This window comes from Ciona robusta, chromosome 4, assembly GCF_009617815.1.
Source record: "Ciona robusta chromosome 4, ASM961781v2".
Taxonomy (NCBI): domain Eukaryota; kingdom Metazoa; phylum Chordata; class Ascidiacea; order Phlebobranchia; family Cionidae; genus Ciona; species Ciona robusta.
Window position 1 is genome coordinate 5,374,977 of NC_143238.1, and position 25,509 is coordinate 5,400,485.

At 37.7% G+C, this 25,509-nt stretch overlaps 3 protein-coding genes across 4 annotated transcripts in view; 1 reads left to right on the forward strand and 2 right to left on the reverse strand.

Moving 5' to 3' along the window:
• Positions 1-2,173: 2,173 nt before the first annotated feature.
• LOC149737010 (uncharacterized) overlaps positions 2,174-25,509 on the reverse strand; it is a 29,439-nt gene continuing 6,103 nt past the window's right edge. The window contains exons 2-14 of one of the 2 annotated variants that reach the window (XM_089876999.1): positions 12,771-12,975; positions 12,522-12,592; positions 9,510-9,591; positions 8,058-8,195; positions 7,545-7,806; positions 5,933-6,086; positions 5,757-5,860; positions 5,418-5,526; positions 4,542-4,783; positions 3,912-4,092; positions 3,313-3,558; positions 2,710-3,096; positions 2,174-2,535 (exon numbers count right to left, since the gene is read on the reverse strand). In XM_089876999.1, the coding sequence (XP_089733125.1) occupies positions 2,482-2,535; positions 2,710-3,096; positions 3,313-3,558; positions 3,912-4,092; positions 4,542-4,783; positions 5,418-5,526; positions 5,757-5,860; positions 5,933-6,086; positions 7,545-7,806; positions 8,058-8,195; positions 9,510-9,591; positions 12,522-12,592; positions 12,771-12,891 (2,151 nt within the window). In that variant the 5' untranslated portion in view covers positions 12,892-12,975 and the 3' untranslated portion in view covers positions 2,174-2,481. Of the gene's footprint in view, positions 2,536-2,709; positions 3,097-3,312; positions 3,559-3,911; positions 4,093-4,541; positions 4,784-5,417; positions 5,527-5,756; positions 5,861-5,932; positions 6,087-7,544; positions 7,807-8,057; positions 8,196-9,509; positions 9,592-12,521; positions 12,593-12,770; positions 13,018-25,509 lie in introns of those variants that run through there. The other variant, XM_089876998.1, reaches the window with a different exon arrangement.
• On the forward strand, positions 16,753-20,163 carry LOC149737011 (uncharacterized). Its single transcript, XM_089877008.1, has 8 exons — positions 16,753-16,949; positions 17,145-17,240; positions 17,374-17,573; positions 17,848-18,073; positions 18,130-18,252; positions 18,660-18,798; positions 19,100-19,215; positions 19,402-20,163. The coding sequence occupies exons 1-8, from the start codon at positions 16,925-16,927 to the stop codon at positions 19,572-19,574; spliced, it is 1,098 nt and encodes a 365-aa protein (XP_089733134.1). The 5' UTR covers positions 16,753-16,924; the 3' UTR covers positions 19,575-20,163.
• On the reverse strand, positions 20,093-25,500 carry LOC149737012 (sialin-like). Its single transcript, XM_089877001.1, has 10 exons — positions 25,084-25,500; positions 24,449-24,706; positions 24,105-24,192; positions 23,783-23,878; positions 23,125-23,252; positions 22,664-22,822; positions 22,291-22,423; positions 21,911-22,032; positions 21,485-21,601; positions 20,093-20,853 (listed from the first exon to the last, which is right to left on the reverse strand). Exons 1-10 carry the CDS (start codon positions 25,387-25,389, stop codon positions 20,644-20,646), a joined length of 1,617 nt encoding a protein of 538 aa, XP_089733127.1. The 5' UTR covers positions 25,390-25,500; the 3' UTR covers positions 20,093-20,643.

Consider the following 25,509-nt stretch of genomic DNA (forward strand, 5'->3'; position numbering starts at 1 on the left):
TTTGTTCATATATAAGTAAAATCACTAAGCTAGCTTCAATCAATAACCGATATAGGTTGCTATAGATGTCAAAGTGAACCAGATAACTAAACAAGCTCAATCTGCAACCTTGGGTGTGCATAACTAACGGTTTCTGCCGTGCTACCCACTTTTTACACTTAACGTCGTAACCCTGCTTCTTACGTCTCTTCACAGCAATCTACGGAGTTGTTTTCTTCAACCCCAATCAATGCAATTTTTCGAATAATTTTATTTCTCGGATAATTTTATTCAATTTTATTTCAATTACAACCAACAAAAATAAAGCGAACAACGACATTAACACTCTTTATAAACCAGATCATCGTCAGGTTGTAGCATCTGGACTTCTCGTTCAGGATCCTGCAAGCAATATAGAATTTGCATTAAAATTGGATAGCATATAATTTAAATCGTCGGCTTTAGTTTGAAAGCCACTGCACCACGACAAGGTACCGACGAGTTAGCAGTGGAAATGTGTTTTTGTTTTTTTATATTTGATTTTTTGTGTGTAATTGTTTGTTTATGCAACGCTGCTGGGTTGACAACTACTGACATTCTGCCTGAAACAATTCTAATATAACTATATATAGAGAAATAAAAGAGAACCTGTAAAAAGAAAGAGGAAATTCTACACCCTAATGTGTGGGGGGGGAATGAAACCATTGGCACCTGTGAGAAAATGTTTGTTTTTTTTGTTTGGAGCTATGCCCTACTTAAAAGAATAACCCTAAACCCAGCATTGCTGCGCAAAGTTCACATTTTATGGAGAGCCTCTTCGTGGTAAGTCAAAAAAATACGGAGCGTAAAGGGACGCGTGCGATTGACAAAAATGATACAACACACGAAGTGCAGCTACTCTTACCAACAAAACGTTGGCCCACGCTCGAGAACTCCCCCCTAACGCCTTAACGTGCTAGTAATAAATTCACGGTACCGTTCACCAGTACTACAATTTGTACCGTACTGGTGTTGAAGCTTGTGTTCCATCCACTCCTCTTCGTCTTCTTCGTCTTCAGGACCCGGATACAATTCCATCTTTGCTTCTTTCTTGTCTGTTTGAAAACAAGTGTTAATCAATCGATACCAATCATATAGCAAACCCTTTAACAGCCATATTAGGCAATTAAAACCTTGTACATCTGTATGGATAAAAACGCGTTAGCCCCATAAATATTGAATGTCAAAACTTAAATCTCACCTTAAGTTGACGTTTCCAAAAACACAAGTTTTCCAGGACCGCAGCTATCCTGACGTCATTAAACCTGTACCTGAAACTAAATTGTTAAATTGCCCCAGTCTACCCAGTAAATATAAAATTAGAAACATACAATAGCAAATGGAACAGGACCGGTCAACAATCAAATTAATAAACAAATGAAACGCCAACTACGGCCAACAACAAGTAACAATAAACGACCAATAACACCAAAGGCCAACCCGGCAACCCCCAAAGCACAGCAGAATGTGCAAGAACAAAATTGGAACTTCCAAAAACCAAAACCGAACTAGAAATTCAACATCAACACAACATCATATACCAACACATTCAAACCAACGACCGCCACGTGAGATGCAAGCTTGCAACTAAAATCCAACTCAAAATTTCAAGCTAAAACTACGAGTTAAAAAAAGAAACAAAAATGATTTTATCTTCGTTTCGAACTAGGTTTGACTAAATCATGTTTCTTTCTTTCTCTTAAAAGCGCAAGAGCACGCCTCAAAGGAATGTCCACACTTTAGTTGTAACGTTTATTCCACAATTTAATTATTACAGACGCCAGTGCTTCCCACCAATAAAATCATGTGTTTTAAAACGATTTTGTTTACGATTTTTTTATCCGATGTTATCCGAAACTCCCCGAAATGATTATACCCGAATTTAAGTTCTGACGGGGCTTTTTGATTATCCCATTCTTTTCCAATATAAGCACTGTAATTGACTATTAAATATTGTAAAAATGCCCATTTTTTTTAATGAGATATTCTAAATCTAGCATGTAGGAAAATTTTTCGGGAACCAATAATATCGACGTGTATAAATATTCTTTGTAATTAAAAATGTATCGAGCATTGCTATTTAGAAATGTTCATTTCCGCCCAAAATATCTGTACTGTACGTACCAATGAAATTCATTCGGGCATTTAAAAACTCTTGTTTTAATGAACATTAAGTCCAACCACTTTATTACGAAACTTGTGAGTGCATTAATAATAGGTGAGCTAAATCAACGTATAGCGAAATCAACACATTGTGGTACAGCAGCAATAATTTTGTTTGCTGCAAAAAATGACAAGACCGAATAACAACATACTGTTTTCCTGAACAGATTTTTGAAAACAAATTGTGTTTCAAGAAGTTATTAAAATCTTTTCATACAGAATGGAACTCTTTGGTGATCGACGCGACGAAGTGTCATCATCCAACTTGAAGATATCGGTTTGTTTGTATTGGTACAAACTTCACGTCTTGGAATGTTGGCGACTAAGTTTTTCTCTCGCGAAATTTTCGAATTCCTGAAGAAAAAAATATCACTGATAACTTAAAGGTATTGTAATTTTTTAACAATGTGTTGGTACATATTTGGAGAACAAATTTATTCGAACAAAATATTTTTAGTTCGTTCTATGCCAATATTATTTACACACAAACTTCTTAGTAATACTGAAATGGCTTTCAATAATAATTACCTCAATCTTTGCAAGTGTGGTTATGTCAATTTCGTCCTTTCTCTCTTTTCGCGACTTCGCTATTTTCTCACCGCTAGTAGCGCTGTCGAGTGAAATTTTACAACATGGATCAACGCGAGTAGAATTGACCTGCTCCACCGCGCCGTCTCGTGGTTTAAAGTTCGGGGATTCGTCTATGTCTTCAGTGGCGCGAGATGCTTGAAAACCACTATCAGCGTCTGAGCTCGTTGCACCGTCATTGGAAGGACGACGGTTAACAGGCGCAGAGTTTGACCTTGTACATAAGCTTGGTAATTTTAAAATGTCTGTCGAATGTCGGTTGGAACGAGGTGTGGACATAGCTCTATGGAGCTGAGGGTTGCCGTTCGATCTGGGACCCGGTGTTTCCTGAAGAAGAAAAGTATCACTCAATACTATTTCACCAAAAAGATGAATTGTTGAGTTGTTGTTTTTATGATCTATCATTTTTCTTTAAAGTAGAATACATATTTTCGTAGCCAGGTACCTCTGTAGCAGGTATTTTGCTAAAAGTTTTATAGACTTTTAACCTTCCAACAAAACAAAAAAATGTTCTTTCAACTATAAAATGCAAATTCTACTCACTGAACAAGAACTTCCAGATGTGGCATCGGACGCACAGTGGTCGTCGGAGATACTAGACATCTCATCTATCGATGCCAACGTGTCACATGACATGGCAGATTGAGAACCAACCTCCTGGATGCTATGACGTCGTCGCACGTGGGAAAACCCCGTTTTCCGATGACGTCGTAGGATATCCAAGGTTTCACGTTGCTCCAGGATTATTAGTTCAAGGTCCCGCTTGTGTTGGAGCTTTTCAAGGTTGTGCTATGGGAGAAATAAGAATGTTGTTCTGAAATAAGTATATATATACATGAGAAAACATTTTTTGTGAAAATAATTTATTTTTATTGAAAAGAACGAATGCAGATTTTTTCAATGTTGGGCAATTTATTCTAAAAACATTGACATTAATACAAAATTGACAGAACACCGGAAAAATTTATAAGACGGGTGTTGTGTTTTATACACCTTTTCACCCACAAGTTACCACGTATATAACTTGGTTAGAATTATTTTTGTATTTTTAAATATTTTTTGTACGGCTTAAAGTTTCGACAACCCATACCCTGACCTAATATAACAATACAAAAATATAAGAGCTGAAGCATTCTATTCACCTGTTTTGCAGCTTCTTCCTCCTCGATCTCCCGATCAACTTGTGCAAGAGCATCCTGCATTTCTTTCAGCTTTCCTTCCATCGCAGAAAACTGGGCGTGGTTGTCACGACGACGTCGACCGTTCTTTGGCGCTAACTCTTTCGTGAACTGGTCCATTTTTAACTGAGCTGAATTTCGCCGTCTAAAAGAAAATTTAAAGATAATTTAATGTGCATTTTTAGTTATGGTATAGTTAGAATAAGATGTTCATATTCTTAGTTATTAATAACACATTCGCAACTAAAATTCCGTTTGATATTGTATATATAGGTATTTTTCATATCAAGTGTTTGGACCATAAAATATGTTTTTATCGTAAATCCTAACGGCATATTTAATTAAGTTAAGATATAAAACACTGAAGCTTGGTAAACATATAATTAATTTTTTATACTTTATTCTAATCCATAACAATAGAACATATTTCTTATCACGTTATTTACTTTAAAAAAATAATATTTTTGGTACGATGTATTATATAGTCTATAGATCTAAATTAGCGGAGTGGATAAATAGTTCATATTTTCATTTTCAGCCAAGCGCTCGTTCTTAATAACTTTAAACACTTGATGATAGAAATCGTATGCGCACCTGTTAAGGTGGGTCAAAAACTTCGTGACTTTTACTTCTTCTTCTGACTTAGCACTCTCGTAATTTTCAAAAACTTCGACACGAGACATTCTTCTAGCCGTCTTTGCTTGCTGGGTTGTAGAACCTTCCAGAAGTTTCTGTTCTTCCAAAATTCGCTGCTGCTCAACAGCAATATCCTTCAGGATTCGGTGTTTTTGCATCGCCATTAATTCATTGTCGAGACGGTCTTGCGAAACGGTTCTCTGTGGAGAAAAAATATTGATATTTCCATAGTAGGGTGGGGGAAGATGGGATATAGCACATAATACCCAAATATCCTGATCGTGTTTTAAATAAATAACAATGGTCTATGGTAGTGGTAAAGATACGGTTTATAATTATTATTATAATATTTTTTGTTTACTACCAAATAGGACGAGAAAACAGAATGAGTAGGTGTCCCATCTTAGCCCACTCTATTATATTATGTTTTCGTAGATCTTAATTTTGAAACAGACAATAAAAGCACACACCACACACTAAAAAGTTTTATTTAGAGTAAATTTTAATGTATTTTACCTTTAGAGTATTTAAATGAATCAGCTTAATTTGAAACAGAAACACACTCTAAAACAGTTAGGTTATATTGAGAATAAATTCAAATGGATTTTATTTGTCAAAGTATTTTACGTAGTTTATTATTTAACTAATATTTCTCTTTCGTTGATCTGTATTAAAATATGCTTCGTTGCGGCATCGGAAACGGTAATAACGTCATGTTACTGCGCCCACGTGCTCATACTAATACAATGAAGCAAACTCGTGACTCTTAATCACCGATTACTTTGCATAAAACAACATCGGATGTGAATTACTAAACATGGACTAGTTAAGTACCGTCAGTGGTTTGTGTGTTGTTGGTCTTGTAGCTTCGGTGGGTAAACCGCTTGTTGTATCTTGGTTGGATGATTCGCTGGTGGAATCAGACGGATCATTCAACGACTTTCTGTGAGGAACAAGATAAGTTATCTAACCGGGACATGGGAACGACATTCAAGAAGACGTGCTGGTTAAGCGAAAACTACCGCACTTTAAATGCCATAACTCCCATGTTTTATACATAGACATCAAAAGTTGCCTTATTGTGCCGCCTGTAACGTAAGCGAAAAGTAGTCGATTTTTTGGGGATCTCTTTCTTATTTCAACACTAACACAATACAAATTGTTACATCGAACCTTTTTGTGTGGCCTGTAACATAACGAGTCTCCTTCTCCATTGTTCCAACCCAAAGGAGAAAGTCTCTGTGGTTATCACTGCTGAAGTGTAAGGTGGGTACGCCCTGCAAGAATGTATTGGGAGTTAAAGGACCGAACCGTAGGTAAATTTTTCTTCCACAAAATGAATTTGTTACCTTCTGCTGGAGGCGAAACACGAAACGAGTCCTGTTCAGGTTTGTGACGTCAGCTACAACGTCATAACCACGCAATAATACGGCGTCTCTCGTCACGTCAGACTGCGGGGCATTGTAACAATATAGACATGTGTCTTGCAACACACACCAGAATCTGCGGAAGGCAATTGCGTGAAATTGGATTATAAAAAGGCAACTACCGGCCACAAAGAACGATAAGTAATCGGTGCGGGTTTCGAAGCATTGATTTTTAAAAACCGGTCGATCACAAATCGTTTCGAAAGCGACTTTCCATTAGGAAGACATAAACAAATTCTGATCAATTCAGTTTTGATTCTATTGTAATATGATTGCGACCGCTCAAGGTTCCGGTCAACCTTTTTTATACCTTACCGCAGTTAAGAATAAAATAAATCTTATTTAAACATCCATGCTAATTAGATTTCCTTATCTGGTCTATTATGCGTCCGCAGCGCAATAATAACAACAACGCTGATCCAATTGCTGGGCGCGAAGGGGCAGCAACACTGCAAGGGCAATGCTGACTTAACACGGGTTCAATAATCGGAATTTTCCGTTCGCGTCCTAATGCTGAATGTAAACACGAATTGAGGCCAGCCCGGGTCCTTAAGCAGCGAAAAGCTTTCGAGACCTTTCAATCACAGGTCCAGGGCCTGCCTCATTGAAATCTAGGTGAAGTGACCAAGAAACATATACAGTCAATGATTGGATGAGGTAATCGATCTCGGAAAGCAAAACTTTCCAAAACGACGTTGTTGTAATCGGATAAATGGACGCCGCTTGTTTACTTTATTTGCTCGGCCCGAGGTCAGGCCGGTGCATTCAGCTACACACGAAGCTGAAACGTTTATTTAAAAATCCTTTACAATTCCGGGCAGTCTTGTTTTGCGTCAGCGTATATGACAAAATGTAATGTTCAGACATAAATAGACTGGTCAGTTTAACCGTCACACCGCAATCGTAGGAAGTCGTCTCAGCTGTTATTTTAAAACGGAGGATCTGTTATCATTGCCTGTTATGTGAACCACTTGGAAATCCTGACCCATATACCTCTGGTGAGGAATGACGGCTACAGTAAACAATCCTACATATCTGCAGACTGTATGTGGTCAGCTGCAATTGTAATGTGCAGAAGCGGAGTGTGTCGTATTACGTTGGCATGATGCCACATTACGTAATGTTTGAGTTTATATTACCGAGATTTAAACCATGCTTGAGTTATTAAACGCTAACTGGTGTTTTAATAATAAAACAAATTATGAATAACGCCAATGACCACGCGTTATTCTTTAAGTGACAGGTTATATTATTAGCGGTGATTACGCAAACACATGATGACACACAGCGTGACACACTCGCACGTGACTTTGCTTACGCACATTATCAAAGAAGCGTCGCCATATACATTTATGTAGTGGCGTAGCAAGAAAAAATAAGGAGGTATGGCAAGGGGTTTAATCTAAAAAAATGAGGGGGATTTACGTAATTACGTTCCGAAAAAAAAATGGGGGGGAAGAAGAATTTTCTGGCAACGCCACTGTATATATGACTTAGAGTCTTAGACATATACAAACCGCATCCGACCACTCACCTTTCCCACTGCTTTTTTTTATTCCTGCGGTCAAGAAACCCCTTATGGTCGGCGGATCGGAGTCGGGTGGCTGGGATCTGTAACACAGCTGGTTTTGGTGCCGACGACCGAGCTGATAAATTGCTCTTTGTGTCCGATGAGTCCTCCGTGGAGCTTGATATGTTATCGGAGGATAGTTTCCTCGCTATTAAAGGCGGAATACCGAGCAACCACCCGGACATTCTCCTCTCGCTCTGCGGAGTCAGCGAACCTCCGTTATCGTCTGAAAAATAAAGTAGATCAGGATTGAGTTGAAAATTATTTTAAATTAACAGGAGTAACTTATACCGTTATATGCTATAACCAAATCGGGTAAAATCTTGTTTAAATTTAGGTCAATGTTTCTAATACACATATTTGGCTGAGTTAGGTTACTTCCCCAAACTTAGTTACGATTTACAGCGTTTTTAAAACCATTCATACAAAATCACTTAATTAATAAGCGTTTAAAAATATAACTTTGATTTATTTTACCTAGAGCTACGCTTTTGGTCCTCCGTGACGTCACAGCAGCTTGTACAGCTCCGCCAAATGCACTCAGTTTTTCCATTGAAACTTTTCGAAGTCGACGCCGCCTTCCCATGGAATCATTTTTCAATTTGTCTTGAACATCTAAGCAATGCAGTGTGTTTAATAATATAGCAAGTAGAAAAAGGGCTGACGGTCGCAATTCGACGAAAATCTCCAGCGTGGAAACAAAAGTCTTAGGAATATTAAATCCTAACCGCCACAGCCGCATTGAGATTTGAACCACGCATGTTAAGAAATAGCATGTTATGACGTAAGTGGCCGATATGTTCTCACACACCGAAAACAACAGAGTCGTTTATCTTTGGCGAGGAGATATGTACCACGACATGGTTTACATAAATGACGTGTATATGCTTGGTACATAGTGTTGACATCGGTGAAATATGCTTCGTGAATATAAATCGTATCTCTGGTACACAACATTTCCCTATATATCTGTTAATGTCTGACCAGATCTATTTGGACACGGATGATTCAACCTTATACAACATATAGTATATATGGGTTGGGGTAAGTTGGAGTTTTCAATATCTGTTATCGTCCCACTCGGTAGTAAAAAAGGATGTTCAACACAATTATATATCCGTATCTATACGGCTTTAAAATAACGTTGGTACTTATTAAAACACGAATGGGAAATATTAGATATTATGTTGTAGTGGTATTTATTATCCCACAGTACTATCAATAGAGAATGGCTAATACGCAGGTAGGCGTTCGCATATCCATTAAACCAATAGTGTTTCCTTGTCACATGTTATACCGGCGATTACATAAAGAATCAAAACAGAATTGACATAAACAGATCAAGAATACGAACTCCAGCAGTATCGAAAACACGTTCCATTAGATTGAATGTGTTCGACGAAGACAACCCGCTGAGCGCCACTGGACGTTTACTCCTGACTCCTAACACTTAAAATCACCACATTACTCATTCCTACGGCATTACGTCATTGAAATTCGAATTCACCGAGTTGGTTTAGGTTTTTATTGCTTACAATCTTTGAACAGTAAAAGTTCTTGCAGTCTAACAAAAGTCTAAACTAAAAAAAGGCCACTTCCGTTACTTACAAAGTTTCTTCTGTTTACAGTCTTACATGCCATAATTCTTTTACATGGTAGGGTGGGAAAAGATGAGACACCTTTAGCATATATTATCCAAAATCCTGATCCTGTTTTAAACAATTAACAACGATCCATGAAAGCCGTGAGAATATGGTTTTATAAATGTTTAAATATTCTCTGTTTACTACCAAAAAGGACAAGAAAATAGAATGAAAAGGTGTCCCATCTCCCCCCACCCTACTATAAAGCTAACTAATTATTGTTTTTAAGCAACTGATTTCCCCCTGTACTTATTTAAATGCATAAATAAATAAAACAATATCTTACCATCAGAGAGGGTGTTGTGTGAACCATTCGTTTCACTTGATTCGTCAAAAGAATCGACTCCTGTAATTCCTGGTTTCCGAACCTGTACAATAAATGCGTTCAGTTAGTCATAAATTCCCACCGTTATCATATAATTAAAGCTAACGATAAATTACATGCAGTTAATAATTATACGTATAGATTTCTAGGACTTGTGACAAATCTCAACAAAAATGCGACTAAACTTTTAACAAAACTAATAATCTTTACATACAATCCTATCATATAGGTAAAAGGCTTTAGCCGACATGGCACAAAATTTTATAAAATTTTAGAAAAAATATATTTTCAATAAAATATTACAACTCCTCGGTAATTCAAGCGGCTTTTCGATTTTCATTAAAAGATTAAAATATTTCCCATGAGTGCTAACGTCTAACCGTTCTAGAAATGGGATATCGCTGAAAAAGAGTTAACTGACCAATCGAATAGCTTTGTTTGCAGTTTCAAGTGACCATATTAATCTATACAATATGGCTTGTGTACGCTGAAATTAAAACAAACGAAAATCACGAAATCAGTTGTGAAATAAACATTTCACTGACACAGTCAGAATTCAACCAAGAGCCACACTTTTTAACCAATGCTATTTTCAGAACGTTTTATACATAACGTGTTTTAATGTCGTTTTGTTGTTTAACAAATAAAAACTTTGCTTCTGTGATAAAAATAACATTTCATGTTGGTATCATGATATCTTTAAATCTAAATTGCTATAATATCTTTAATTCGACCGTTAACATGTGTTCTATATATCTTCTAGTTCAGACATATTGTAATATAGACATATACGGTGTGGCTGCTGTGTGGTAGGTTTAAATATCTTCGTAATCTAAATTGCTTGATGGCCTATCTCCAAATTTGTAACGACGCGTGAATTGATAAAGTTAATCGTTTTATGGTCGCACTGCATCGAGTCGTGTTTTATGATGCACTGTGGGGGGAACGTTTCCCCTCCCAAAGGTTTTATCGACAATTCCCGGTTCTTAAGATTCTCACGATCGTTATTGCCGGCTACAAGTGTTTTATATTGATACGCGGTGTGACGTCAATGTATGTAATTTGCTATTGAGTGAGATGGTCTGACATTTCCCATCAGATGGCAATCGTTGCAATTGGCCCCATTGGATGGAGTGTGGATAAACTGAAGCACCTTATCAGGGATAATTATGCCATTTTCTAAGATTGCTTTTTAAAAATATCGAAATTTATTGGCTTAAAATATCAACAAAAATCGGTTGATCCATTTTGAATTGGGGTGTAAATAAGACTTCGGTTAAAAGGAGATATGCGAAATGCCCTTATGGCTTATTTAAAGACAAGTGTATTTAAGATACCAAAAAAACGTCAATAGACCACGTTACACGCATAATACTCAGCTACTCAAATGCATTTAGACTAATAAGGCCTGAAATGCTTTGCTTTCGTATATAATTATTTGTCTGCAGGGCTTAAAATCGACACACAAAGTTAGAAAAAGCGTGAAATGTATTACAACAGCAAATTTAGCAAATCCCATTACCAATTACATGCATTATCAGCGTGAGAGTTTTAATCGGTTCACGTAATCCAGTCTGTAGCTAATACAAATGCATTGAACAGCGGTCTGTATTGAACATATTAGACAGCGCTGAGCACACATGGCTGTTCCAATAGTGGTCTGCCATTTAAAACTTGACATGTATCTTAACATACGGCGCTGATCCTGGATTAACCAAGTGACATACCAAGATGTAATTTAAAATTCCCAGGACACAACTTATAGAATTAATATTACTCGTTTTAAATGGTGCCATATTGTGTTTCGGCGCATTAGCAAATTTAATGTGTTTTAATCTGTAACCAGTTCGAAACACGATATATCGCGTTAGAGTATACCGATAAGCGTAAACAACTTTTGTATTATAATAAAAGCAAATAAGAGCAACAAAAAGTAACCTAATGTGTTTTAAAACCCTATCTATGTCGATAACACGCTGCATCACATAAAAGCAAACCAGCAACGTAAACAATGTTTTACTAAAACAAAACAACAAACATAAACAACAATAGCTGCTGGCAGCGAAAACGGAAGCCGCTTGCTAGCGATTTCTTATAATCTTGTTGGGAGAAGCGGTTACACGGAAGCGGTCCTACGTCTGTGTACACTGATCATGTCAACTCACTAACATAACAGCAGTGTAAAATTAAAGAAACAACCGTGTTGACTGCCATATGCGTACTGTGCGATTGGACTCGGTATTTATATGCGAATTAATTATAACTTTAATGAAAAACGCTCGCGAGTCAACAAAGTTAATGGGAGTAGGCAAATAAAATGTGGACACAGTGGTTGACAAGACGTTAAGCTATTTATACTAATGACTTCGGGTCAGTGACGTAGAGAACTTAAATAATAATGAATTAAATGTTTACAAAACGGTCCGTCCCGTAATAGGCGAGGGTAGCGCGGTGAAAGCTTTTCGAGAACTAGTTACACAGATACGATACACTAGGGTGCTTCCGTATGCTTACAGCACGAGCAGACAATCGTAATAGGGATTTCTCTAGAACCCTTGAACGAAAACCGCGGCCTATTCAACAAAACTAGCTTCCGAACATTGTCAACTACACAACAGCGAAAAGTTCATTGCGTGACAAACATCAAACAGAATCAATGCAAAAATTACAGTTGCGTGCCTTTGACGTTGCTATGACGTCATTGGCCTGCAATGGTTTGGAGAAACGCCCGAACGCTGTAATTAAAACGCACATAGCCGCACTTGACTACCGCAATCAACTGAGCATTATTAATTAGCTTAAAATCGCCGACCGGAAAAGTCGGAAAATCCGTAACACAACTGAGTTCAAAAATAAGACCTCGCGACAATGCCCGATCTTCGAGCCATAAATAAATTATGGAAAATAACGCAGAAACAATAGCGTGGGCTAGTCTCCAGGCTTCGTTAACAATAGCTCAGGCTAATTACTTACTCGTTGGATGTTGTTGTTCAAAGCAGGGGAGGAGACGGACGATTCCATATTACCGAATGTTCGCCGGCGTTCTGCAATTCAGTTCAAATTAGAAGCGCTTTCGTGCGTTTAAAACGACGTCGTTACACTGCAATTGCTTTGGTAGCAGTATCGGCACTCTCGGGGTGTAGCCGATTTACTATGGTTTATTAAAAATTATATAATAAATTCGGGGCGTGGTGGGACATAATGAATACACTATTGACTTACCAATTGGCGAATCGACCGATCCATATGTTTCAATGAAACTTTCGTAGGTTAGCTCGGTAGCTGAGTGGAGAGACCGCATCCCTTTTGGATGAGAATACGTCGCTTGACTTAGTTCGTTCATGCAGATTTATATCCGAGATCGTTTATCAGCGTTAACGTAGTTTCCTATTAAACTATTTCCTCACAAAATGCATTACTTTAAACACCTGTTCATGAAAAAGCGTGAAACAAAACTGTGGATTGTCTCGTCCTGCCTCTTGTTTAAATAAACTACCGTCTACACTTAAAGGCCACTCGATCCTAAAGGAAACAAAACGTGGACACATAAACTCAGAGCTCCCTGCATAAACTCACATTTCGATGTGATGAATAGCGCGACTGAAGACTTCTAATTTGCTTCTCTCAAATCGCCTTTTTCTCACTCGTTCGCGTTGACGTCATTCGGTCCTCGCGTGTGTTATACAATTTATATACGTGAACGGGTGCATTTAAATTTGCGCTCATATTCTCCCTAATTAACAACACACATAAATAAACAGAGACGTAAAAGGGCATGTTTCACCTGCCCTGTCGATATACAACTTAGCAGGTGCAACGGGATGTCAATTAAACATATTCCCGTCAATCATTTGCTTAATTAGCCAATTAAAACTCAAGGGGTAGGATTTAGAAACCTGGGACAAAACATACAGCGGCAAATAAGCTCCTGTCCAATTACTTTTTGACACTAACCACATTAAACAAAATATTCATAGTAAAATTAAAATCCCAAAAAATGAATAATATTTGACGAGTAGAGCAAGGCATAGACATTGCAAATAGAAACGTCAGCCAGCAGTCAAATATGCAACGATCCAGCTGTCAAAATGTGGGCCATGCGAGCGATAAACTGATTTTAATGACGGGTCTGTATGCGGCACATGAAGGCTGCAGGGTAGTTATGGCGAAAATGAAAGCCCACATGTGGCATGCATCTAGGCCACTACTGTGTGCGTATGAGATTTGATGTGAAATATACGACGCCATATTCGTTATTATCAAACCACGGAAGGGGATTTGAAGCTGTGGGCATTAGCATCGAAATATCCCGACGTAACAGTTAAAATTTCAACCGATACAACCGCAGGAACGTTTCAGTTTACTCGATCCTGTCTGTACAAATCGCGTCAGACGCATTGTTTATTATCGCCATCGGAACTTCACAAGCTTTGGTTTATAGAAACGGATAGTTACATCGAAGAATGAGCACTCGACGCCCGCTCCCTTGTCTAGCGAATTAAACAGACGTAAGGTTTCCCTTTATGAGGATTAGAGGAAGTTAAAACATCCTGATACAATTGTACAAAGCTGTGTTGAACCTACGACGTCTGTCGCGGCCTCCTGTCATGATATAGCGTCAGTTTCGAACCTAACAGACATGTCAACGAACTCAATACAGCCTTAGCTTCCTAGAAATTAAAGATATGCCGCTTCTGTTATACTACGGCGACAACATGCATCGAACCCTTACTGAGTTCCCCTGGCAACTTTTGTCTCGGAATCGGCGCTTAAAGTAACATTGCGTCTATTACAGTCACCCCCAGAAAAGAAACGTAACACGCGCGTCTACGTTTTTAATACTGTACGTTTCCTATGAACTGAACTTTTACTCGTGATTGACCGGGAAAACTATTTTCGCTTTCACGTGATGTTTTCTTGGTATAACCCCTATAACCCTTGCGTGTAAGGTCATGACTTTTATTGGCAAACCTATTTGTTTTGGCTGCATGGCGCTGCAAATAAATTCAACAAATGACTCAATAGTCGACACTATGCACACAACTTCCGTGTGTGTGTGGTCTATAAAAGTTTATGTAAACTATTCAAAACAAAACCAAGAAAACACAATATTTTTAACGCGTTATTTTAGACTAACAATTTTCTTTAAATTTGTTTAATGATAAAAGGACTTTTTTAATTTATTCAATATTAAACGACAAAAAAAACGTCTCTCTTCTCACTATACAGACTGTACAATAACAGGATGGTTATAATCACGACGTTTATTTAACCTCTGGTCCACTTGCATGGAAACAACATAAACGACGATGGCGTCTACCTAACCCGTATATGCGTATGTAGCAAAGTTTAAGCAAACGAGTACAACCCTAATTAAAGTAACTTACAATGTGCTACCATAACATAAACTAGATAAGGACAACAGTAATGCGTCACTATGCTGTTCTTGCAACCGCCTGCGCATCAAGCTATTGCACAAATATTACCACACGCGTGTACCGCACAACCTATTACTATAAAATCAAAGGTATTTTAAAAAGTGATACATTTAGAGCTGGCTGCTTACTCCTGGTAGAGTATATTTGATCTACATCAATACAAGCTTAATAAAACAGCAAAAATGACCAATATGGTTATTTCTAAACAAAATTCTAAATGCAGTAAACATTTAACAATATTTCAATAAAGTCAGTAAAGAAAACGACATGACTAATGCATAAATGTATTACCAAAAATGCGATTGCATTTAGTTGCACAACGCTCTCAAAATCATATACTACATAATAGGAAGTTATTATAATGTCTTTTACACTGCGTGCACCGTTTCCCTCTGCAAATATTTACATAGATGCAATCAGTCACTACATGTATACGAGATGTTTACAACTGCGGGTCAATATTTCAATACGAGAAGTCGTATACAACATAATGCATGCAGTATAAGTGGTCGAATAGCTTACAGTTAACGCTTGTATGATAAATATGTTTATGAACAAATAGCACAAATAGTCAAGCAACTGCTGCAAGCATACAGTGGGGTGGGATAAGATGAGACACCTTTAGCACATAATATCCAAATATCCTGATCGTGTTTTAAACAATTAACAACGGTCTATGGGTGTCGTGAGCATACGGTTTAATAATTATTTGAATTTTCTTTGTTTACTACCAAATTGGAATAGAAAATTTAATGAAACTGTGTCCCATCTTCCCACACCCTACTATATATTACTCAACCTTGTACTATAGCTGTCACGATGTTAAGATGATTATTTAATGTTTAATAATATTGACCTATGCAAGAGTGAATCATGTGTATTCTGGTTCATTGTGGGTGATAAATGCTTCTGCGTCTCTTAAAATTGCTGCATACAAAGGGACATCCATATACAGTAGGGCAGGGGAAGATGGGAGGCATTTTCATTCAAATTCCTTGTCCTATTTGGCTAAACAAACAGCATTTAAAGAATTATAAAACCATATTCTCCCGATTCCCATAGACCGTTATTAATTGTTTAAAACACGATCAGGATATTTGGATATGTTGTGCTGTCCTACCTTACCTCACAGTATTACATAAAGATATATTAAATCTATTTTTAACTCAAACTGTGCTCACAAGCAGAAATCTAATCTAGAAATTTAGGAGCATCTAAATGTTTACCAATGTAAATCTACATTATGATCAACGAACCACCGAAGCAATAGGAAGTTAGAATTGGTTCTATAGCGCCATTCTGCGGTTTAATGTGATGTGGTTTTAAAGAGCAGTATAACCACTAGAGCGGTATCACTGCGACCTTTAAAGTAAGGCGTGTTCACACTGTGGCGTATATTAGGCAATTATATAGGAGGTATAAAACATTTGTTAACGGAAAAGTATTTATTCGCTGAATGAAGTAATGGAAAAACAATTATTTACCAAGAAGTTAATTTGCCGTTAAATACAATATAGTTAATACTGCAAGCATTCTACTTAACCTATAACGTCGGTAGTTAATTTGCAACAGAATACAACGACAAGCTTAATTTCGCAATCTGTTTGAAACAGCAACAGAAAACCACCTTTAACCAGTAATAGGTTCCATGCAAGGTGAGTCACACCTTTTTGTTCAGTTGTTACCATGCCAATACATCATTCAATAAACACCCGTGCCCAAACTTTCTTTATTCATTCGCAAAATGACGCATTAGCATGAGAAGGCTTCACTTCCTTTCATAGCTCGTCACGTCATAGTTGTATTGCATCAATTAATTTCGAACCACAAGGCGAGTAACATATAGCAGCGTACTGCATATTTACCTGCTATAGCTGCTTAAAATAGCAAATCGGATATTTTGTTAAAACGCATTTAGTTGCCTACGTTGTTTGCAAAATGAGGAACAAAGCAAGTATAACAGGTAATATTCGATCTAGTTTGTACATTAAGAAGTATATACGTTGTTAATAAATATAGTTCATTGTCCCAATGCGATAGGATGAATTAGTTATATTCATTTATTTATTCAGTATAGTTTAATAACTGTACACTGTTATAGAAAGATTAAGTTCCCAGAAATTTGCATTTGATGTTAATAACAGTTACGTTTTCTTAGGCGTTTTCATGTTACTGTACATTTCTTCATGCGTCGCACCTAACACAAGTGCGGCCATCACCACTACAACGGCCACCACGTTTGAAACAACTTTAGGTATGACGTAATGTAGTTAGTTCTACTCTGTATATTTATAATTACGTGTCAAACCTATAACTTATACCACACTGTAATAACCATACTATAATTACACGTACACGTAATTGGTTGTTATATCTCCTGTACACAGCTATTATGGAGAATCAGTGTCTTAATGGTGGAACTTGTCTCAATTCAACGCTGGGTACGTGCAGTAGGTGCGGGTGCATTCTAGGTTACGGAGGTTCAACTTGCGCCACACTGCTAGTACGTATAGATGGGACATTGAGTTACAACGACCTTTTTAACGTTTCAACCATCGTAGTGAACAACACGGCATTACAACGTTTGGTGAGTAGATCGTTTCGTGATTTTATAATACTATGGGGTAAGATGGGACACACTAAATCCAACAATCCCGCCTTTAACACACTAAATCCAATAATCCCGAGCATCCTTTAAACAATTAACAACGGTCTACGGGAGTCGTGAGGATATGGTTGTATTACTCTTTGATTGTCCCATGTTTACTACTAAATGAGACGCGAAAGTATAATGAAAAGGTGTATATCTCATCTTCCCCCAGACCATATTATCGTATAGTAAACTAATCGATTTTTTACAGTTAACCGACGATTTGAACACCACCGTCATTCTGGCGTCACCAGTTGTCAATGGCAACCTTACAACAATATCTTACACAACTTATGCGAACCCTAACTCGTCATGGGTTACCCCAAATTACGTGAACGATTTGGTCGCAGGATTACGTTTAAAATATGCAACGCCAGCCGTTATAAACGCTGTGTTTGGACCAAGCTCAAGACATGCATTAAACACATTCATAATAGGTATACCACAAGTAATTTTTATAAGGTAAAATGTATAACAGTTTGCTATTTATTAGATGTTGACGAATGCAAATCTGGTTTAAACAACTGCAACTCACTTTCCACATGCGTGAATTTATCACCAGGTTTTAAATGCAAATGTTTTACTGGTTATGTCGGTGATGGAATGACATGTACAGGTACTGACTCACATACATTATTTTGTGTAGTCGCTCACAACAGCGATGTCTGCATTTTTAATACGACTTAAAACGTTTAAAAATTCTAACAGAAAGTTATAAGACGAGCGACTTTATAGTTACGCATCGTTACACATCATATGTTGGGGTAAAGTGGTTCATGCCTTCATTATTTTTTGCACCATTAGTAGGTAGGGTATACAAAGAATATTTACATAATCACAAATCCTCACGACCATAAAACGGCGTTGTTAATTGTTAGAGATAGAAAATACATTGGACACCAATTTTTAACGGTATCCATCTTGTCCCACAGTATTATATTCCAACAAAAATTCATCATAATATGACGTGATGATGTATAACGCTTAGTCAGCTACACAACTAATTGTCTAACTTTCGTACAGCAATAACATGCAAGCAATCTGCCGCACCCATTAAACCAAGTTTAGCAACGAAGACGGTTTACTATCCAAATAATACTGTGATGCTAAATCCTTCGGAAATCGTGGGTTACCAAACCGTAATACGCTATACATGCTCGAAGTAAGAAGCTATACTATATAATGTAACATAAATTACATACAGAGTCATTTAAACGGTTCTATACTGTAAAATGTTTAGACCCCCTAAAACGTATATATATAGAGAGAACACTCAAAGAATCACAAAACCGTATCCTCACGACTCCCATATCGTCTAGTTATTTGATTCTAAAACACGTTCCGGATGTTTTAATAATAGGTGCTAAAGATGTCCCGTCTTCCCCCACCCTACCAAGAAATTAAGCACAAGCTAATACCAAAATCATTTGTTTTTAACGTAAGTCGTTATAACTTCCATACAGACGCTACAGCCTTCATCCGGTTTCTGGTGGAACATCGGCACTTATTATCGCCTGTGGCAGTTTTCCCAAGTATAAAAACACGAACTGGTCCGGCGTGGAGGTCACGTGCAACATGGGTATGGTAGAATATAACAACCTATTTATTACCATAGCTGTAAGACGGAGTTTTGCGTATTTTCATATTATTTTCGTTCTTAATTTTACTTTTTTCTGTATAAAAAAAAGTAACGTATATGCGCCAATATGCCTAAAACTTATGTGTAATTCGTTCTCAACTTTGTTTATACCCTTTCGCGTTACAGATCTTGCTTTTCGAGTCGCAATTATCGCTGCTGCCGTTAGCGGATTGATCATCGTTCTTATGCTGGGGTGTTTTATAACCCAATGGTGCCTCAAACGAGAACGGAAAGCGAGAGGGAACAGCAACAACGACGAAGAAGTATTACAGTTTGAAAATCACGTATTTGACGACTGAAAGCTCTGTGTGTTATCAAGGCCATATGGTTGGTTTAAAACAGTTTACCAAAGTATATTGAGTAGTAAGCAGTTTGTGAAGATCCAAGCCAACACGTATACAGAACGAATCGCCAAACGCGATAAATGATGGGACAGAACTGGCCCAATACCTACTCCCTTGTCCTATTTAAAGTTACGTACAAAAGCCCACTTTCAAAGTTGGGTGCAAAAGTAGACAAATCACTGTTTTAATCGCACAAACAAGTCAGTATTTAGGTTTCTTGTTTCCGTCTCACGAGCGGAGAACTTACGTATAGTGTGGTGTTCAACATTGCCAATACCCTGAACAAGGAATGAACACCCAAAGGAATTAACGCACACTGTTTTATATGAATACGTAACTTAATATCTCTATATTTAATGTTTTTAGATATGTTAACTTTTTTATGTGAGACTTTTTAATGTTTCACAATGTTCAACGTCTTATTTTTTTACAAATGCACTTCTTATCAAAAACAGTAGAAGATTACACATGTGTTAAGTTTAAGCTCACTTTATTTTGACCATGTATGACGATATCACTAAATAAAACAACGCAGTACAAAGTTTTATAATGAGCACCTTTTACAATTGGTCAGAAAACTGGAACAGTACTGTGGGGTAAGATGGGACACCTTTAGCACATAATTTCCAAAAAAACTGATAGTGTTTTAAACAATTACCAACGGTATATGAAAATCGGAAGGATACGGTTTTATAATTCTTTGAATGCATTTTGTTTACTACTAAATGGGACGAAAAAATAGAATGAAAATGTGTCCTATCTTCCCCCACCCTACTATATATTCGCCATTTTACCATTAACGAAATATGTGCAAATAATCATGTCTTGATTCCTAATATTTGTTACAGTTAAGCTGCGTATAGTATTCGTATGCAGAACACGAGTTGCTGCTCTCTCACATAACAAAGCACCTTATCTCCTGTAACTAACTGTGGGGTACACCTTGATGACACTTGATTAATGTATAAACTGAATAATTAAACTTGCTCGGCTGTATAATCTCTGAGCATCAAAAGAAAATCTCTCAAGCGGCATCTTCTGTAAAATCGTCCTTGACGATAAATGCTTCGCTCTTCTTCTTCTTTTCGTCCTCCAACTCATAAAAGTCCTCATCGATTCGAGCCCAGGATTGCACGTCAGTTTTAAGAGTTGCCAACACAACGAAGCCACCGAGTGCTGACACTGCTGCACCAACATAGTAGACAATTCTCCATGCTTCACGTACATCGGCCACCTAAATAGTGATGTATATATACATGCATAACTTGCTTGGTACAGGCTCATATAAACAAAATTATTCTCCGGCGCTATAGCAAACTGGTTACCGCGTGTGCCTCTAGCCCAGAATTCACGAGTTGAATGAATGAATGTAACTGAATGAATGTAACTTACTTTATCCTCGCGTGGCCGGAAAACGACAGTCGTTATAACACGGGTGTGCACCTCGCGCCAGCTTACGAGTTACCAAGTATGTTACTTTGTGGATGATTATTATTTTTTTTTTTGGATTTTTTTCTTATTTTTATGTATGGCTGATAATTTGGACAACCCATTAGTGACCACTGGGTTGGAGCAATTGCCGTTAAGTGTCTTGCTCAAGGACACATACGCCCACAATGGTAGCAGCGACGAGCCTTGAATCCATTACCACTGGGTTAGAGGCAGGCGCGCTAACCACTACGCCACGGCGCCGGGAGTTAGAGGCTTGATGCTGCTACCGTTGTAATAACCCACAATTAAAGTTACATACGGGCACGAGGTTTGTGAAACAGAACACCCGTGTTATACCGACTATCGTTGCTCCGCCACACAAGAATAAATAAGTACATTTATTCAACAATCTAAAAGAAAGCAAATTTACTCACGTTTCCAGTAACATATCCTGCAATAGGTCCAACCACTTGGCCTGAGATAGTGGCAAATGTGTTGGTGAGAGAATAAAGAATTCCTGAGTAACGTGGTGCAATTTCAACATGGCAAACCTGAAAGAAAAACACAAGTTTAAGATATTGTTAAAATTGTTCTAGTATACGTAGTGGCGCATATATAAGACTTCTGCGTCCCATACTTGTACAGCTTGTTGTTCAAACTATAGAAGTTTAGGAAATGTCTACAGTTATCCAGCATATTAGGTTGTATACTATGTAGAAACAGGTTGAAAACGTTTAAAATCAGTCAGAATACATAATAAAAATGCTTTTGCAACGTTATGTTAGACTCATTGTTTTCGTATGTGGTATATTAAAGCAAAAAATGTCGTTTAAAACCAGAACACGATCTAGTGAACTCACTTTGAACCCAGGTGTAGCGAAACCTCCAAATCCTGCCGCCAGTGTAACCACCAATATAGCAGCTGCTGGGTTGCACCCAAGGTAACCAGCAGATACGAGGAATATGGCAGGGACGAATTGGGCTGGGAAAATATAGTTGGTCAACAATTAAAAGAGAGCATTTTGAATGTGTTTACTTCGGTTGTGTGATTATGTGTTCAAGAATACGAAAGTAATAATATAGTAATGTGGTTTAGGATGAAGCCAGTTGGCAGATGTCCCACATTTCGTAATCGTGTGTTTACTGTCTAATAGGACGAGAAAATAGAATGAAAAGATGTACCATCTTACCCCAATCTAAAATACAATATACATACACCCTACATTAGCAGCTCACGAACCGATTACGATAAGGATCCTTCGAACATTCAGTGTCGATAATCGTTTCGTTTCTCTGATAGAGTCGGCTATCCACCCAGCTAATGTTGTGAAAAACCACAAAGAGATAAATGGTATAGCTGCCAATGCGCTGTTCTGAAATAAAAATGTTTTGTTTAGGTCGAAACACAGAATGTTTTTTATATTTTTTCCTTATAAGTATATAAGGTACGATTTTGTAAAAAAAAACAACACCTGTTATACTTATTGGCGTTTGTAACTGTTAATATTTTTGTGTGGAATTCAAGTATGCTTGTATAATGACGTATAGGTCAATATACGTTACACGAAAATACTGTATTCAAAAATGCATTTAGAATTTAATAATCTTCTTACATCTTTTATACTGAGTCCAAACACTTGATCAATGTACGAAGGTAAGTTCGTGAGCAGGTTGTAGTGCCCGTAGTTGGAACAAAAATGGCCGATAAAGAGACCCCAGAATATTGGTGACGTAAATATTCCTCTCCATGGTATTTTAGGCATATCTTCATCCTGTTTGAAAATGTCAATTAAACGGGAAAAAAGTGTGGCGCGCCTTCCTCTTTAGTCTAGGAGTATAGGGGTTCGAGCCTCGACGCTGCACATAGACAAACATTTCATGACAATTGCTCTAATTCAATGGTCCTATATAGGATTCCAAAAGTGTCAGATATGCACTAAGAAAATAAAAACAGTGGGCACCAGGTGTATGAAACAGAACCACCGTGTTATAACGACTGTCGTTGCCTCACCAGACGAGGTTATACTATAGTGTTTCCGAAGATTGAGAAATCCAACAGATACAACTATCCCACCTGCTTATAATGAGTCCCAATGGATTGTTCAATGTATCTTCTTTCTCTCTCCGATATACGAGGGTGCTTAGCTGGAGAATCGTAAGCGAAGATTGCCCACAAAATCACCCAACAAAAACCGATGATACCTGAAATAAGAAACTGCTTGTGTACTGCCAATTTAAAACAATGCTACCAGCATATCTCTACTATGTAGACTTTTGTACTGAAAACGTCCAGGCAGTATGTTTCTGTAAACTTTAGCTCGTTTCGATTATTTAACTACAGTGAAGCGTAATTCGCTGTACATTAAACTACCACTGTTACTACATGTATGGATTCACAATAAAATGAACCACAGTCATACAGCTTGTATTCATGCAATCTTTATTCCAAAGTACAACTAACTCGTTCTTTCACAAACCGTTCCCATTCGTCGACAATTCAATCAGCGAGAAAAACGCACGAAGCGAGTATTGCTATAGCGCAAGGCGCACAAGGCGAGGAAAATGATTAGTCTAAACGAAACGAAAATCTTATTCGCGTACAAACATAACACAAGACTGGCAATATATTTAAACCACATTTTAACTATGGTAGACTAGTCCCCGAAGAATATTGTACGCTTAACTATAAGGAAATGCAAAACGTTAATAATGTAAGTTTGTCGTTTGCTTACCCATAACGTAAAACACTGAGGGCCAGCCGCCAGCAAATCCATGACGCGCTAGGTATCCAGATAAGTTATAGGAAAGAGCTGTTCCGATGTTTGTGCCTGTTTAATTACAACATATATAATATGGAATGAATCTTTAATCGTTAGTCATATTTAGTTGATTTTTGGATTCTAAACTATGAACGAACAAAAATCCGAAAACATGCCTTATACCCATAGTTGCAGAGTTAGAAACAACATTATAGTAATGTCATACGCATGGAGTATCGTATTCGAAACACAGTGTCATATAATATAACATACAGCGTATATAAGCGTTCCTTACCAGTCATTGTAATCGAAATAAGCTTTGATCTCGCCATGGGTGGAGCCCACTTCCCCCACATCCCGTGATGTACAGGATACATTGGACCCTGTGTAATAAGTACTTTAAATTCTCTACAAAATTAACAAACACATATAGTAGAGGGACACTTTTTCATTTTTTTTTTCGTCCCATTCGGTGATAAACAAATATTATATACATAACCGGAGCCCCGCGACTCCAACAGAACGTTGTTAATTGTAAAAAACACGATTAGTAAATATTGGATTTAGGAGCTAACGGTATCCCATCTTACCCCACAAAATTGTACATACTTTATATACAATTTGCTGTTACATTCTTACTTGCGAAACTCCCAGCAAAACCCGAGTCGCCATCAAATACCAAGGCCCCATTCTCGCCATGGTAGGTGTTAGCATTGACAGGAGCGAGGACATAAACACCGCTCCACCGAAGACGATCTTTCCACCGAACTTATGCTCCAGGAAGCCGCCTATGATTTGTGTGGTCATGTAGCCGTAGTAAAAAGCTCCCAGAATCCAACCACGGGTTGGGCTGTCCCATTCAAAGGTCTCGCTGTTTTGGTAGTGGAGTTCGTCTTCCTGTATGTGCGAATAAAATATTAACTCAGTAACTGCACATATACAGCAGTATACCACAACAGAATAATACATACATGACAGTAAACCACAGTGGTTAACTAATTTAAAATGTCATAACCTTAAAGTTGATTTAAAAAACTGTTATCGTTGTTCAACTAAGTTAAAGAGGTTAAACTTTGTCAAAGGAAGCGGGATTTCAAAATAATTTAACGACAAGCATACCAAACGACAAAACACGTAAGTTTCAATTAAAATATGATACAAATACAATTGTATGATAGATATGGGAGATAAAACCAGCTGGCTGTACGAACAGAGATATGAAATAAACTTTCTATTTACAAATATAAGATATATGTATCAATACACACCCTTACCGTTTGTTCTACGGGTGGATGGGTGACATTTGGAAAGTTGTCGGCTACAATTTTCAGCTCATCTGCATTGCATGCGACCAACGATTGGTTCTTGTTTCGTGCAAGCTGCTTTGAGTCTACCATCGCTACCATGGCAACGCTAAGGTTGGCGCGCATCATGTACATGTTCATCATCCCAAGGAAAAACAAAGCTGTGAGCACGAAACGACATTCGATCCAGTTTTCCAAGCGCCTCATGCGCGAAGACGTGGTCGAAGATTGCCGCTCGAGCCGCGGCTTTGATCCATTGCGATACGGTTGCTGCATGCTTGCGAATTAGTAGGAGCACGAATTCACCAAACTCAAGTTAACAAAATCCAAAGGACTAGGTTATACTGTATTGGTTACATTTAGTTGAGCTGTAAAAAAAGATCGTTAAAACGCGAT